The sequence below is a fragment of the Argentina silus genome (assembly GCF_951799395.1).
Source record: "Argentina silus genome assembly, chromosome: X".
NCBI classification, from domain to species: domain Eukaryota; kingdom Metazoa; phylum Chordata; class Actinopteri; order Argentiniformes; family Argentinidae; genus Argentina; species Argentina silus.
Window position 1 is genome coordinate 20,517,974 of NC_139653.1, and position 17,947 is coordinate 20,535,920.

The window sequence follows — 17,947 nt, forward strand, 5'->3', positions numbered from 1 at the left end:
TGAATGTATGGAGTATTTCAGCTTCAGAGGGGAACACACACAACACTCACAGACAGTGTAGCCTGTTGCTATTGCTGAGTAGCTGGGTCTGATGATTAAATGGTTAGCTGTAGAAAACAGAGGGCCGTTGATGGAGAAATTGAAATGCAGATTTTTAAGGGGTGTGTGTGTGTCTGTTTGTTTTAATGTTTGTTTGAATGTATTTGAAAGAGAGAGTGAGAGATTTGTTTCAGAGGAATGGTCCCCTTGCTCCAGCTCTCAGTAATCAGATTTAGCCTGTGAAATTTGCCACTTAAGGCCTGTGTGATTGATAGCATGCACTGAAGTCATCTTCCCAGGCGTTATGAAAAATGCCTGTAATTCAGTTATGCTCCCCAGTGTTTGTTTATATATTCTTATGGTTTTATTTAATCTTACATAACCAAGCCTCTTGATAAATGACCTAATATTGTTCAAAATATTGTCTAACATAATGAAGTTTTTCCTTCCCCCATTCTAAAATCTAAAAAGTTGTATGTTTCTCTAACCATGTAACAACGCTCTCCTAACCTTTGACTGTTTCTTGCTTTGCTTTTGCTTCTTGTTCCAGAGGAGCTGAGGGCTTGTTAGCTTTTCTCCTTAAAACGCTGTCCGAGCGTTCCAGGTACACGATTTCCCCAGTCTGTGCCCCCCCCACCCCCCCCCCCCCCCACACACACACACACACACCCTCCAGCCCCCTCTTCTACTCTCTCATGGCAGGTTTAAGTGCTCGCTCTGCCATGTGGGCTATGTCGGGAGTTAAGAGTGTCCTGCCATGCATCAGTGGTTGTGACATTCCTGTGTATCTCTTCAGACCTCTCCTCCCCAACCAACCCCCCACAGCGTGTGCTCCTGTCAGCTCCTGATCCAGCCCACAGCAGGCACACCGTTCGCCCCCAGCACAGCCTCACAGGTCAGGGGCATTAGCACCAAGATGCAAACACAGAGGGCAGGAACTTGTGGAGTAGGGTGAATGGGTAGAGTTATTGCTTTCAACACAGTATAATGGATGACTCTAATGGATGACTGTAAGAATACATCTAGCATTCACACACAAACATTTGTAATAACAGTGATACTGTATGTATTCAGGGCTTGGTTGCTATGGTGCTAGCAGGAAAGACAGGGCTGGTCTTTGTGAATTGGAGACTACTACTCCTGTTGTAGCTTCTGCCTCCTCACTGTCCGCCATGCCTCTCCACTGGCCACGTAGCCAACACCCAGCCAACAGCATGAAGTGTGTGAGGCTTACAGAGGCTGCTCACTTAAAGCAAGGGGTCCACATAGACAGGGTCCCATCAGCCAGTTCAGACACCCCGTCTGCCTCCCACCAACCTTCTCCTGCTGCTCAAATATCCCCCAAAATATGACCTTGGCACTGGACCATGGCAGTCTCACCTTCCCCCCACAGACCTATCTCCCCTGTCACCTCTGTGCTTCGGGAAACCCACCTCCTCCTTCTTACTCTGTAAGGAGCTGCATCTTTAATCAGTGTGTGCTGGTGAGCCAGACAGCCTGCCAGCCTGCGGCTGACCTTGTGGTTAACCTGAAGCTCCCTGTGTCTGCTCTGTCTCCAGTACTGTTGGCCCTCCAGTACTGCTGCTCCTGCATGTGTCTCTCTGTTACTGTACTGTGCCACTGCTCCAGAGTGAAGGATGGTTCCCTTTCTATCTCTAATCTGTGTCACATACTCTCTCCTCCCCCTCTCTTCCTCCCTCTCACCTAGTGCTTGGCTGCTGCCCTCACAGCCTGTGTGTTGGGGGAGGAGGGGGCAGACCCCCCTCCCTCCCTCAACCATCCTCTTACCCCCCTGCACCCGACTTACATCTTCAGCATGACTCAGAGAAGCACTTGATGTTCCCATGCTAAGATGGTTCCCCCTGAAGGCTCCGATTGGTGCTGACATTATTTTCTAAACAGCTGGGCTACCTTTGAACCCAAGCTGTGATGTCTAAAGGCCTCCCCAGCAAGGCTCTACTGGGCTGTCTCCTGATGAACTGTGCTCTATGTCCTGTACAGGCAGCTGTATGCGCAGGAGGCCGCCTGCCAGATGCAAGCTGCTGAGAGAGAGGGCAAAGCCCTGCAGGGAATGTCTAAAGAAGAGTACCTGAAAATGATGCTGCCGGACAGCCCCCCAGAAGAGGAGGAGAGGAGAAAGGTAAGACAACCACATACAGTACATAAACATAGAAGCAGATATAGGTTAACACAACTTCCTGAAGGTATGACTTAATGACTTGTCACTATCTCTGATACTGTACGTTACAGTAACACAGTTTGTGCAGATATAGGTGAATTCTATTTCTGTGAGACTTGTGTATCCTGCTGCCAAACAGGCCTATAGATGTGAATCCCAGAAACAGAGCTGATAACCGCACAATGGGAATCAAAAGAAAGCATGACAAACATCTGCTTTGTATCAGTTGGCCCTGTGCTGCACTGCAGTAAAAACTGCCTCTTTTCTACACACAAGGCCCTTTCAGAGTCTAGTGGATGGGCAAAGACTGTTTGCTTAATCTAATTTATTATGGGCCTGAGTTTGCTCAACCTGGATGTCATGGATTAAAGGCAGGAAGTTACAGAGAGTGCACTGATGTTTGGGTCTCAGAGACTCTTTTAGTGTTCCCCCCTTCCGAACATCTACCAGGAAGGGACCCTGGAGACATACAATTTGGTTATTTTGATGTGCTACTCAATACTAATACAAATGCATTACACCCTAGAGTAGATACATAGAGACATAACCATGGCTTCTTTCATGACCAGGCCTTGTCCCTCAGATAAGGCTCCTGACAGAGACTTTTGTACATTGAAGTTTAATTGAGCAATTGGTAGGTTTGACTGATACAGTATTCATTGCTGGAGATAAATGGGTGTACCAATCAGGAATATAGGGTACAGTAATGATTCACCCTCTCTTGGTGTAAGAATTAAGAATTTGAGTACCTAGAGTACACAACTATGGTATTGGGGGAACAGGCAACCTCAATGGGCATCTAAAGTGCAAGCAGGTGTATCAGCTCAGTGATGTGATTTCCTTTCTTATCATTTCATTTTTTAAATATTGTTTTCCTGCAGAGAAGACAAGCTCTATATACAGTAATCAGTGGGGTAATGTGGTGTGGTGTAATGTGGTCTGGTGTAATTTGGTGTAATGTGGTGTGGTGTAATTTGGTGTAATGTGGTGTGGTGTGGTGTAATGTGGTGTGGTGTAATTTGGTGTAATGTGGTGTAATGTGGTGTGGTGTAATTTGGTGTAATGTGGTGTGGTGTAATTTGGTGGATTGTGGTGTAATGTGGTGTGGTGTAATTTGGTGTAATGTGGTGTGGTGTAATTTGGTGGATTGTGGTGTGGTGTAATGTGGTGTAATGTGGTGTGGTGTGGTGTAATGTGTGGTTTGGTGTGGTGTGGTGTGGTGGGAAAGAGATGCAGGAGAGACGCCACAGAGCAGACTCTGCTCTGTTCTACACATCTGTCCTTATGGACACTCTCCTCACTGTGAGCCCTTACCATGGGATTGAATGTTTTCAATAATCATCAAAGCAAAATGGGCATGCAAAGGGGATCAAATTACAGTAATGACAGTGTCGTGTTGTTGTTGATTTATTCTGAGTCAATCAATTTAATCACTGAAGCAATCATACAGAAAAAAACTTTGAGATTAATGTATGTTCAACCTCAAACCATCACGCAATGTCAGTGCTTTGCTTGGGTAAGCAGGTGCAGACACTGCAGTGAGATTTTCTTTTTGAACCAAGATGTCCGTAGGGAGGCCTTTCTAGAGACAGGCAAACCATTGTGTGAGTGAAGTAACGGAAAAGGCTCTCACAGCCTATTCTCCTGCTTTTCCATTTTGAACGTCCTCTGTGGGAATAAAAAAACGCCTTCTGAATAGGTGGTTGTTCCTTACATCTTGTGAACTTATGCTTTAAAGTAGCACCACTTCAAATGATATCCCTGTAAAAAAATCTTCAACTTTTTATTGATTATTTACCTGACATGCCTTGTTGGAACTGATAGAAATTACTGTTGTACCAAACAAATATATGCATGTTATGTCAAGCTCTATACAAAATAAAGGTATTATTATTATTATTATTATTATTATTATTATTATTATTATGTGTCTACTGTCGATCTAGACCAATTTAGACCTGCTGATTTGAAATACTGATTATAACACAGGTGAGGATGATAAGATATTAAATGTGGAGAGTATTTTCATGTGAATAAGCCATATAGTATAAGGTCTGATCTTGTAGAGTTGTGGAAGAGTGGAAGAAATAGTGCTGAAGAACAATCTTTGCCAATAAAAGCCCTGAGATGTTCTCCCTTAGAGCCATTATGGATGCTGTTTATGACATTCCAGCCATTTTTGTGCTTTAAAAACGTAATGGATTTTGCTAGTTATGTTCTCACTATGGGATTTGTGGGGCATCTCTCTTTGAAATAGAGCTGTGAGTGGGTGTGGGCTTGTGGTAATAATGGCTAAGTCTGAGAAACTAAAGACTAGAATTTACAGATCTGCAGGCGAATCACCATGTATCACATTTGTGGCCTCAAGCGATGTCATCCCTACTAAAGTAAAGATGAGGAGTTTAGAGCACTCTGTGGTTGTGTGTGGTTGGCCAGGGGATCCACTGTCAGAGTGCTGGCTGCTGTAAATATACTTTAGAATGTCTCTTGTGTAATATAGTGAAATTCCTGTCAAGATGTAGCATCACCAGTTGGCTTGTCTTTAGCTGGGATCCCCTCTGCGCTCTGATGCTGTTCAAAGCCTTTATTACTGCTCATCTTGGCTTCCTATCCCCTTTTGACCTCTGACTGCCTTACATTGGTCTGTGGAAGTAATGTCAGAGCCTTGTGTTACACTTTGTGTTTACTTTATAACCCAAGAATCCTCCTATAAGAGAGTGTACAGATGGGCACACAACAGATAACATGTACAGTACACACACAGGATGTATACTGACATGATACATGGGGAATCACCTATAGGCAAGTGCCTCCACTGGATCATACACTGTGTTCTTTATCTGTGTGCTGTCATACGAGAGAATACAAGCAACAGAAGAACAGAAAACATGACTCATAAATAGCCTCTTGCATTACAGCAGTATCCTGTGACAGAGGATGAGACTGGGGAGGGATCACTGTGTCTATCAGTGTTCATCCACAGGTACACAGATACATCCCCCTACTCCTGCCTCTCGGTCAGACGCTTGCCATCTGTGTCGTCTCCATCTGCATCTTACTGTAGATGGGAGAGCTGAGACTGTAATCGATTCCTGGCACTCTGTCTCTCCTGCCATGTAACTTCCTTCACCACTCAGCTGTCTGCACACATAAACCTGCTGTGGTTGGGTGGCAGGGGAGGTGGGGGCAGGGACAGGGACAGACAGTGGGGTTGGTCACTCAGCTTTGGCTATGGGGTTGTGAATGCTTGTTGACATGTGCCTTGTTATCTCTCTTCCTCAGATGTCGGCAGCAGAAAGCTTGTCACCACGGCGCTCTTTGTATCGGACGCTGTCGGATGAGAGCATGTGCAGCAACCGGAAGGGCTCATCCTACGCCAGCTCTCACAGCTCCATGCTGGACCAGGCCATGCCCAACGACATCCTGTTCAGCACCACTCCGCCCTACCACAGCACCCTGCCTCCCCGCATGCCCAATCAGGGGGGGTCCAACCTGAGGAGTAAGTACAGGACAGGGCACACACCCACTGTGTTGGACTGAACCAGCACACAACACCAGAGAAAACTCACCAGCCCAAATGTAATTCAACTTCGAACTAACGTAGCTAGAGTCACTTATGCCCCTAACCCCAATTACCTGGGTTACTGCACTCTGGACATAGCTGAGGATAGAAAGATTCTCATAAAGGCCATTTGCTTGTAGGGACACGCATGGATGATTTCTCTGCATGTCTTTCTTGGATTATTATTCCTCTTCTTTGGCAGCAGCAAGAGACAGGATATAGATACTTGTTTGAAGAGCCACTTGTGTACCCCAACATCATTAGCAGAAGTGGTATGCAATGCAGCAGTGCTGCCCAACATACTGTAGTCACTAATTGAAACAGTGGGGGATGTAGTGTGTCACTGGTTATGCCTGCCATTCTGTCTGCATTAAGCAGACACCTGTCACAGCCAGATACTATTCCCCTCGCTACAGTGCTCAGAGTTCCATCTGAATATGTATTAGTGAGGGAGATCTGAGTTCTGACTGCATTGTTGTAGGTGTGAGGAGAGGAGGGAAGTGTATTATTAAACTGTTATTTTAGGCAGAGGCTCCTCCTTTTTCAGAGGAGCCCTGATTTACAAACATTAAACAGATCATAAATGTACGTTCAAATTACTGTACAAACATAATACAATTCATTAATTCCATATCAATTACAAAGTCAATTTACACAATATAATCAAAACATTCCTCAGTTAAAACATTCCTCAGATGACAGATCCTTTATCAAGGTCTTTTACTGACACAAGATAGTGACACAAGATAATCTAATTTGGGTACATTTTGAAGGTCATTCCAAGTACTCGGGCAAAGAAACTAACCAATTTACCTGGTTCAGATGAAACGTGTGGAACTTTGAGGGTTAGCCAATCTTGGGACCTGGTTTGGTACTGCAAGTGGAGAAGGGAAGTAGAATGGTTTCTTTAAAAGAGATTTATATATAAAGAGGAGCCAATGTTGGGCCCATCTACAAGACAGGGATGGCCATCCTATAGATTAATATAAGGTATGAATTCCATCACCAGTTAGAAAACGGATTGCACAATGGTACATTGATTCCAATTATTTTAATGTGATGTGTTTTTTAAAAGACAATGTTTCATCAATCCAGATTCCTATGTAGATATGTATAGGATGTGACCATGTCTATTTGAGCTGTTCAGGGTATGGATATAGAGGTCTGTGGAATTTATGTTGTGAGCCCTGGAGAACAGCATATATTTAGTCTTATCCGCATTCAGAACTAATTTTAGTGTTGGTGAGCAATTTCTGAATGAAGTCGAAGGCAGTCTGCATATCGTCCATAGCCTGCTGCATCGTATGAGCTATGTGATGTGAACATGCTCATTCTCCATCAGGATAATCACACTGTTTGTCATACAGAATGTCCCATTCACTCCTCAGTCCCTGTTTGTCTCTCCTGTTTCATTTCCATATTGGACTTCACTGATGCAGTGAGAGAGACTGAATGGCTTTGGAGAACGTTTTTCTCCTTGGAGCTGTCACTCTTGATGGATTCCTGATTCTTTAGAAGGGTAACTGTGAATACCAGCTCTCTGTCTCTCTCTCCCTGACCAAAACATTCCAATTTGGCAAATAGTGTATCATTCAGGCTGTGAGATGGGGGTAAATTGGAGGGAGGGTGTAAGCATCACCTCCAGCGCACTCTCTCAAAAGCCTTCTGTGTGAAATGAGTGCTTGTTTATTGCATTCCCTGTCTGTCAGGGGAAAGGGGTAGGGGGAGTGGGAGGAGGGGTGAGAGAGAGGGAAAGTCAGCGTTGATTGAAACATGAAGACATTCACTCAGACAAGTCATTTATCGCCCCTCAGACAGCTCCCACTGAAAAGTGGCAAGGCGAGGTGGCAAGATGTGAACCCAGCCTCTGATACACTCACACAACACATATACAGAGACACTGCTCCTCAACCCATGTTATAGAATTATGTTGTTGGCATTTTCTTGATTTTCTTGTTTTTGTGTGTTTTAAAGTTGGTAAAGGAATTTTTAATCAACGGACTTACTCAAACTCAGGCAGTCTCAAAACTGATGCATTTGATGTGCAGGTCTGTGAGGGAATTGTTAGACATGACCTTGGTGAAGGAGACTGGTTGACTGGTCCTACTCAATCCCTCTCTTCCTCCACCCTGCCCCTTAATGTTAGTTGCTCAGAGCTGGCCTTTCAGAGCTGGCCTTAAACCCTAGCTGAGCCTGGTCACTGATCTGAGTGCCTGCCTGTCTCTGCAGATGAGTTCTGGTACTCTGACGGCTCCCTGGCGGACAGGTCCAAGTTCAGCGACCCAGGCCTCATGCCCCTCCCAGACACTGCCTCAGGCCTGGACTGGTCCCACCTGGTCGACGCAGCGCGGGCCTTTGAAGGTAACCAACCATAGTGTGGCAGCTCTGCCTCCCACAGGGCTACTGCTGACCCCTTGCGCAAGGATGGCTATTGGTTGGATTATGCCATTACAGTTTTGTCAGACTGCACTGTGAGGAGTACAAATCTTTGCAGGTGTGTAAATGACCATGACCATGTGTGGCCATCAATGTGTGAATTTGTGTGTTTTTTGTGAGAGTGCGAGTGACTGTTGTCAGCGACTTGGCGCTGCTTCTGCTTTTTGCCACTGTGCACTCTCTGTTAAGTCCCATTTTGTGTGATATAAAGCACTAAAAAGAGAGCCATAATTTCTCTGCCAATTTTCACACCATAAACCCAGCAAGACACCACTTTGGGAGAGTGCCCTAACCACTGCTCCTTACATTTAAGCACTTGGTTGCCAGTCTGAGGTAATTGCAGCTCCTCTTTGGCCTGTGGCCTGTACCGTGTGAATGGGCTGCTGTGGATGGCATTGGCTCTTTCCCTGGACTAGAGAATTATGGTGAGATGTCTTTTCTGTTTGGTCTGTTATCTATTCTTAGCATTCCTGCTTCTTTTTGGCTTTGCTTGGCTTAGCGTTGATCCTTTTGTTAGTTTGCTTTTGCCTGTTTGAACGGGTTTGATGTGGTTTGTCTTTTAATAATACTTTTACAAGCTGTCTGTTTTAATAAGCTGTATTGTTGGTTATGGTTGGTTTTAGATGTTTTTGTTGGTATTACAGTAGCAGTTTGGTAACAGCCTAAGCTTATAGAGAAACTGTGATATCTGTTGATAAAGAATGGTGCAGTATGGTATGGTTAGTCTGTTGTCATGTTTGATTGATTAATGTGAGGATTGCCCTACATTAGTGCTGGGATGCTGAAGTATATAAGTATTTTCACTGTTCACACTGTTCACAAGCTGACAACCTGACTGCATTCACTTAATAAGCATTGACATGCCTATACTATCCCAGCAATATGAGGTCTCAGAGTGTTATATCAAACACAATTACATGTAAAAAGTTTAATCAATTCAAAATCAGTTAGTTGTTGCCTAAAAGAGCTTTCCCCTAAATAGCATCCAGCTGTATGCAATATAACTCTTCATTTTTTTTCTGTAGTACTAGTATATTCCTCATCCAAACTGACATGCCACATGTTTTTTCACCTAAACTCTCTATGACCCCGAGACGTGTAAACATACTGCATGGCGTGTAACCACTCATTTGTCATAAATCATAAATGCTCAGTTGAGTCTTCTCTTCTGATGTTTCTCTCTCTCTCTCTAGCCCAGAGCCTAACGTTTAGCACATGAGGGGCAACAGTGCGGATGATACAGAGCATGCCTGGCAGCACGACAGGGGGTTCTCACAGCAGCCATGTTGGCATTCCACTGTCCCTAAGCAGGATGGGTAGATCCAAGGTGCCCATAGCAGGCTGGGTGGGGAGGCTTGGAGCTGTCTTTATGCCTTATGTGCCTAACCAGCCCTGATGGGGGCCAGCGGGAGATTTGGGGTCTTGCCTGGCTGTGATGATACAGCCTAGGTGTTGTTGTTTTTGAATAATGTATGTCGGCAGTTGCTTTTTCATCCAACTATAACATTTATGTGCCAGTGCATGTGAATGCTAGGAGAGTGTTTAACCTGTTACAGTTCACAATGTGGAAACGGTTACGGTATACACAAATAAGCACCAAGCACTTTGACCTAGACAGAAACAGATGGCATAGCATAGAGGTCAGGCAAATTACAGAAACAAAGAATTAGGAGAATTAGAATTATGAAAAGGCACTTTCTGTCAAAATAAATCGATGTTTTCAATATATTCCCCCGCTTCAACTCAATGTATTGTACGTTTTCAAACAAAAACAGTAATTTTAGCGTTCTCTTATTTGAGGCATTTTTGTTATTTGATTTTTCTCTGGGAAAACTGACAAAAAATCACTGCCTGGGAATAAAATAGAAAGCTGCTTTTCTGTGCCAGTCTCTGCTTTCGTAGAACTGTGTAATCTTTGTGACGCAGGCCTCTAACAAGGGAGGGGACCTATCATTCATATGTAAATCAAAGCCTGGTCTCTCTTTCCTCCCCGATCTGAACAACCAACTCAGGGTTAGAGCCGCTTTTGTCTTGGATCGGATTTAGTTTAATTTGGGAGTAAATTAATGGAAGGTGTTTCTAAATCTTATTATAAATATGGAGATCCTCCTATCGTGAGTTTCAGACCAGGGCTTGAGAGGGAAAGAGGGGGGAGCAAAGAGCATTAAGCATTGAACTGAGCTGTCCCCCACCGTAACATGCCAAGCTTGGGTTTTCCATGGGGCTTTGAACAAGCTTAAGGGCCTGGTATGGTAGAACAGGCATGACCACAGCCTGAAAGCTCTGTCGGATCCAGCCCATCATGAGCCAAGCAGCTGTCTGAGACACAAAGGGATGAGGGCACTGGGTGGTAGGCCAGAGGGGTGGGGAGATGACCCTCTGTATGTCCCCCTGTATGTCCCTCTGTGGCGTGTTTTGGAGGGAGAGTTTACTCTTGATTTGTATTTATTGGTTTTGTATATGTATGATTTCTTATTTATAAGAGCTTTCTTGTTGTGGCCCCCTCCAGACCAGCGTGTTGCGTCATTCTGTACCATGACGGACATGCAGCGTGCAGAGGCTCTGCAGATCTCCCAGGAGCTGACCAGACGAGTTCAGGCTGCAGAGGGAGCAGCCCTTGAAGCAGGGTAAGCCTTTCAGCAATGTTCCATCACCACCTTGAAGCAGGGTAAGCCTTTCAGCAATGTTCCATCACCACCTTGAAGCAGGGTAAGCCTTTCAGCAATGTTCCATCACCACCTCTACAGATCATCACTACTTCGGCCTTATACACACACACACTTAATTTTGCCTATTTTGTTTAGTTCCTGTTATTCACACTTCTCTATGCTGGTGTGTGTCCAGAAACAGCGCTCCTGCTACTCTTACCGGTAAAGTCAACCAACTGGAGGTGATCCTGAGGCAGTTGCAGTACGACCTCAGAAAGGTATGCCCATGATGCTCTTTTCCTGCTTTGGACACAATGGTCCACAATGTGCTGTAAAGCTGGGTTGCTATTTTAGGCTTGATTGATTTAAAGTCTAAAGCACAAATCAAAGTCTGTAGTCTATTTTTTTATGCTGCTCCCTGCTTCATTCTTACCTAGTGTTTATTTCCTTTGTGTGAGGGCTGGGATGTGCGTCACAAAATAGAGTGCAATTGTGATATTTCTGAAGGGTGAAAAGGAAGTTGGTGCCAAACAATGCATGAAAGCACAGGGTTAACGGGCACCACCAGCTTGTCCGGATAATTTAATTTCCTGTTTCCTTTTCTTATTGTGTCTTTGCTTTACATTTTCTCCACATTCCCTAATGCGCTCAAATAGAGAGGGGAAATACATTTGAAATGCACTAAAGAGAAACCACTAATTTAATAACCCTATAGCAGCGGGTTGTGTTTAAAATGGTACAGACCTAGTATTGAATGTGAATGTTGAATGTGTGTGTGTGTGTGTGTGTGTTTTGTTGTCTTCAGGAGAAGGAAGACAAGGCCATCCTCCAGGTGGAGGTGCAGCACCTGAGACAGGACAACATGCGTCTGCAGGAGGAGAGCCAGACAGCAGCTGCACAGCTCAGGAAGTTCACAGAGTGGTTCTTCCACACCATCGACAAGAAACCCTGAGAGATGCCCTCTACTGCTCCTGGACCAACTGAACTTCTTAGAGAAACTCTTATGTGATCCAGGGGCAGACAGTCATTAAAGAACACTCCCGTTCTTCACCCCAGGGGGGCATGAAGAACTCTTTAAAGAAAACCTGTTTAGGAGACCCTGTCCACCCAGTGTGGAGAAACTTGAACCCTTTCTCTGCCCCTTGATTTGGAAAACCCTTCTGTGGTGCAAGAGAACCCCTTTAGGAAACTGCTTTTCTGGCAGCAGGAACATCTCTTGGGATACTGGTTCATTTCCAGGGCTGGAGAAAGTCATAGCAACCAACCTTAGGCCCTGACTGTCTCCCTCGGAGACACCTATTGTAGTGGAATGTAAAACCCTAGAGCTCATGTACTGTACTGTATTACACATATCCTTAACTTGTCTGTATCACACCAGTGTACTGTACTGCATTGTCACTCAACAGTCTGTGTGGAGTATGTGGGGCATTCCCTTTTTCCATGGATGCACAGAGAAAGAAATCAGAGAGGGGGAGGGAGAATGAGGGGTAGAAGGGGGTTTTGGATGGGGGTACAAGAGAGGTTGGAGGAGAGGAATGTAACGGACATAATGAAGTGGTACTTACTGTCTGCTTGCACCAAGAGGAATACACATGTGGCGGACTTGAAAAGTACAGTGGGGGAAAAATGAATGTAGCTCAACTGAGATCTATTTTTGCTGGACATTCTGGTTCCTAGTTCCCAAAGTCACAAAGATTTAGAGACCTGATGTTTGATCCAAGCGCTTTTTTAAAGTAGTGCTTTTATTCCTTCAATGTTGTAATATAGTATCACATGGCAGTAACTTTGATGTTTAAAGGTGCTCTCTCCCTACACATATGAAACATGTTTGTTGGTAGTTTATATTCACTCTCACCATGTCCTAGCAATAAAAAAGTAGTAGTAACAAGTGTTTTTAAAGTTAGCACAAATGTGAACAGTTCCTGTCAAGAAACGGTTGTATTTGACATGTATTTATATAACAGGAAGAGACTGTGCCTAAAAAACCTTGGGTGTATATGGATTGTTTCTCTTTGCTTTTAGTTCTCTCTCATAAACACAAGCCTTGTCCGTGGCTCGCTGAGATACAAACCTGATGTAGTTTATCACAGCAAAAATCTGTTTTTTATGCAGTGGTTTCTAAAACATCAGCGAGAGCCAGCAAACCACATTCACAATGCCAAAATGTGTTTATTTCTGAACCTCCACAGAAGTGTCTTGTATTTAACAACATTATTTAAGCTTATTTAACCTAAAGTTGTTTATTTTATTAAGGTTATTTAGTTTTTCTTTTTTTCTGCACTAAGGAGAGGAAAAGCTCTGTGTATGTTGTAAAGTGTGTAGCTTGCCAGGGCAAAATTATATATTTAAATATACAAATGATGACTCTGTTTTTGGAGATTCCAACATTTGGATGCTGCTAGATTACAGTTTGTTGGTTTGTATGCTTTTACAAATGTCTCTCTCCGTAAAACTGTTTCATCTCAAATGGGACATAGGTTGCTTTTTTTTTTTCTTTTTTTTTTTTTTGTTAATAAATGTAGTATGAAAAGAATGAGCGTTGTTTGCTGTGTCTTTCCTTACCTAAGTTCACAATGTTGTGAATGCAAAATATGAACAGATTCTGAATGTCTAAGGTTGATCATAATGTACACACTATTCTATCCTTCACTATACCATAGCCTGAGGTTTGATTCTTCCCCATCAAACATCAAAGACATATGCTTTTTAGTCTAGGACTACATTTACATTTACATTTATGCCATTTAGCAGACGCCTTTATCCAAAGCGATTTACAACAAATACATTTGTTTAAGTAAGTGAATCATCTATCCATCAGTCATCATAAGAAAAAGTAATCAATGCTCGGACCAGGGGCCACTGGCAGTCACATTGCTAGAAGAAGGAAATTATTTTTTCTTTTTTTAACAGGAGAGAAACTTGTACAGGGGGGTAGTGGGGATGAAGAGGTCTTTAGGAGGGACTAAGCTTAATCTGTGTCCAGAAACCAGCCCCATACTGTATGTCTATGTTGGTAGGTGGTTTAGAGACCACAGTTGCATGATGAGACAACCCAATCTCTTAATTAAAACATAATATTACCGACATAAAAGCATCAACTTAAAACTTTGACATTTGTGACCATGTAATTCTGAAGTTAAAAATGAAAGCACAGGTATGCTTTTTAAATGATTTGAAGAAGTAGAAGAAGAATACTTTTATATAATGCATTTTCTTTCAGTGTTGAAAAGGCCAACCCCACTTCATCCAAATCCATTCCTACAGAGAGTGCCTTACCTGCACACACCTGTAACAGAGCTAACCAGTGTAATCCTCCTGCCACTCCCTTTCCAGTCTTCCTTCTATCTAAAATTCCTTGTTTGAAAATAGAGGGAAGAAAGCCTGTAGAACAAAGGACTGACTGACCAAGTTGTTTGAACTTAATGGAATTTTGCCCCCCTTAGACATCTGATTGTGAGAATGTTTCCATTCAGCACGTGACAGCAAGATGAACTGACCAGAAACCCCAACCCTTACCCATCATAAACGTAATGTATAGGTTTTCTATGCTGTTTTGAATTGATACTATGCCGCTTTGTTTTACTCTGGGCATATAAATCCAAATGTGCATTTCTGCAATGCATGGACTTATCCGAAAAACGTGGAAACTGAGTTTGATTGACCCTGTATGAATGTAAATATATTTGATATTCTTTACTGTATTAGCCCTTCCACAGAAGTAGGCCAATTCTAACTGAGACTGGTATGAACTGTAGAATTAGAAGTGTTGATGCCTGTACTGAGAGATGCACTGAGATTTAAAGAATGACCAACCGAGCTGTGTGACTAGATTTACTGCAAGTGCGTGTTTTGCTCTGACTAAATGACAGATGCTGTTTTCTCCATGGGGACGCTGCAAAAAGTTATTGAATAATTAATTATAAGCCTTTTGGGAGAAAAATCAATTAAATGTGTTTGCTTCCTCCTACAATAAGCCTCAGGCCCAGCTGGAATAGAACAATCCGATCCTTTATACCATGCAGAGGTTTGTGGGTAAGCAGCTGCATTGCGTGATGGGTTGAGCAGGTATTGGGTATGTCAGTTCTCTAAATTTAGGATGCTGCTTTCATTAAATTCACCTGTGAGAAACTCAGAGTAAAGCACGGATTTGTGGTGTATTTATAAATCATATTTATAATGTGGCATTCCTCATTTCAATCAAAGTCAGAGGCACAGTGTGAGTTATTTATATATAATATTGTCAGTACTCATATCCCCACCACCACATTGTCTGACCACTTGTGCCTCCACAGGTTTGACCTTCCATCACACACTTCCCTACATAAGCAGTTATTCATCACTGATACACACCCCTGAACCATCTGACAAACTGTGAGTGGCACTATGCCTGTTAATGACTGTGATTGGAAAAAAAAGGGGGGAAACAAGTGTGTAACTTACTGTAAATCAAAGTAGGACCCCCATATATTTTGGTGTCGAAGCACTATGAGGCATCATATGGATTTTAGATATAATTTTTTTCTAAAGGCTAGTTGTCTGACTAGCTGGTCTGTATAACTACAAGTACATAGTATGTATGACTATGTGTATGTGTCTGCTGGTGTCTGAGTGTGTCATAATTTGGGTCAGGGTTTCTCATGGTCTCTCTATGACCTGCCTAGTGAAGCAGGCCTCTCTAAAAGGTTTGCTGCCCGTAAACATGCCCAAGTGGAAATGAGGCTGGCTGTGTTTGGCCAGGAGCTGCCCACAGTGAGATACTTTAATATGCGTGTGAGTGGGCAGTGCAGTAGGCAGTAGATGGACTCATTTTGGGAAAAGGCGCTGTTGCTTTTTTCCAAGGGGGTTTCCCAGGGTATGCTAGATCAGGAGTTTGACCAGTGTTTGAAGAGACTTGACCAAAGTCTCTTGGTGGATGGAGCTATGGGTTAGCTACATATGTAAAGTAAGGAGAATGAACAAGCTGCTCTATTTCACTGAATGGGGCAATCTGGGATTCAAAGTGGTCACCCTGCCACTTTTTTTTGGTAAACAGAAAAATGGAACCTCTCTCAAATTCATAGACAGAGCTATGGACGGAAGGAGTGACCATCCATGAGATCAACATGATAGTTTTAACCATGTTTTGAAGACTACAGTTTATTTATTACAAACAATGGAGTAAAATAAGCTTATATTTTGGGGTCTGATGGTAAGCTCATGAGGCAATAATGAGTTACAATACTAGTGCCTAACAATACTAAGTATTGGAAAGAGCTCTATACTCATACTTAGTTGTTCAATGTTTTTTTCTTTCAGATTGGTTTCACCATTTAGAAAGTACAAAATGTTTTAAACATACTCCCCCTATTTCAGGGCTCCAAAAGTATTGGAAAAAATCTGATAATGTCCAAATAAAGCATGTTTAGTATTTGGTTGAAAATCCTTTGCATGCAATAACTGCCTGAAGTCTGCAATCCATTGACCCCACCAGACGCTGGGTACAGTATATTCTCTGGTGATGCTCTACCAGGCCTGTATTGCAGCCATCTTCAGTGATGATGTGCCAATGATGAAGTGCTGTCTAATGAGATTGGAAGCATTTGCTCGTACTTCAGCAGACAAGATGTTTCTGTACACTTCAGAATTAATTCTACTGCTGCCGTCATCAATGAAAACTAGTGAACAGGGTTCCAGTGGCAGCCATACATGCCCAAGCCATCACACCCCCTCCACCATATTTCACAGATCAGGTGGTATGCCGGGGATTTTGGGCAGTTCCTTTTTTTCTCCACTTTACACATGCCTTCACTCTGGTAGCTGTTCCAGAGCTCTGCAGGCTCTTTTAGGTACTTTTTTAGCAAACTCTACTGCTGAGTAGTGGTTTACACTGTTGCTGTTGCTGAGTAGTGGTTTACACCTTGCAGTGTAGCCTCTGTAGTTCTGCTGGTAAAGTCTTCTGTGGATGGTAGTCTCTGACACATTCACACCTACCTCCTGGAGAGTGTTCCTGATCTGTGGGACAGTCGTTTTGTTTTTTGTTTTTTATTTATGTTGAGTATCCTTTGGTCATCCACAGTAGAAGTCTTCCTTCTGTTTGCGATTGCTGAGGTCATCAATGTTTTTCTTCTAGTAGTCTTTTTTCAGATTGGTTTCACCATTTAGAAATTTAGAAGGCATGTGGTGATTACACACACACACATCACACATATTCTCTTCCCCTCCATTAAAGCTGGCTAGCACTGTGGGTGCACACACAGTCAAAAGTTAGTTGTCACTATAACTGTATAACTCTCATTTCACACCCCCTGTTCCATTATCCTGTTAGAAAGAACGCATGCACATTAGGTAAAGTATTTCAATGTTTATTTGTTACCGTACTACAAATTATTGTTGGTTGGTCTGTTGTATGTCGCCCCTCTTTATCCTCCTTGTTATTCTGCAGCTTCCAGGTTGGCGGTTGCTAGGAATCGAACCACGGCACTGGGCCAGCTTTGTAGTGCCTGTCCCGTGGTGCGCAAGCGAACCCGCACTTCAATTGGATGATACCCTTTATTAATTTATATTGTTGTCAAGCAACTAAACTTGGATGTGTTCTACCTATGTAATTATCTAGTTATACTGTATAAACTAATTATAATTAGACTATTAATGGTTGATAGTAGTTTCAGTCGGTTATGTATATTTTGAAATGTAATTAATTATCTGTAATAGTATGTCTGTTTTGGTATGTGAAGCTCGGACGAGCTTCCAGTAGAAGAAGGGGTCCTCGCTCAGTTTGTGAGGCAGTCTTAGGGGCTGCACTGATGGCTGTACCCTTATGTTTTTTTATTGAGATTATTTTGTTGATTTGGTTTTTTTTGTTAGTTCACTTATCTTCTGTACACTTTTTGGAAATTGTAAATCAATCACCTTGCACTTGCTTCGCGGCTCCGCCATCATCTTTTAAAGCGGGATAGTGTTATGTCAGCCGCCCCGGCTCAACCTACCCCACACTAGACATTAACAGCTCTTTTATGCCTCAAATTAGGTTACGGAACACACCTGACTAACCAGAAACACCTGTCAATATTCCAATACTACTGGTTCCCTGAAATAGGGGGAACA

The 17,947-nt window shown here is 43.0% G+C and overlaps 1 protein-coding gene across 1 annotated transcript in view; it reads left to right on the forward strand.

Annotated features, from left to right (window-relative positions):
* Positions 1-12,402, forward strand: part of LOC310823041 (signal-induced proliferation-associated 1-like protein 2) — a gene marked incomplete at its 5' end in the record, with an annotated part of 66,847 nt that extends 54,445 nt beyond the window's left edge. Inside the window, 7 exons of the mRNA XM_083695710.1 lie at positions 590-643; positions 2,041-2,179; positions 5,501-5,717; positions 8,010-8,141; positions 10,726-10,843; positions 11,061-11,142; positions 11,670-12,402. Of these exons, the coding sequence (XP_083551836.1) occupies positions 590-643; positions 2,041-2,179; positions 5,501-5,717; positions 8,010-8,141; positions 10,726-10,843; positions 11,061-11,142; positions 11,670-11,816 (889 nt within the window). The 3' untranslated portion in view covers positions 11,817-12,402. The remainder of the gene's footprint in view (positions 1-589; positions 644-2,040; positions 2,180-5,500; positions 5,718-8,009; positions 8,142-10,725; positions 10,844-11,060; positions 11,143-11,669) is intronic.
* Between the last annotated feature and the right edge of the window lie 5,545 nt (positions 12,403-17,947).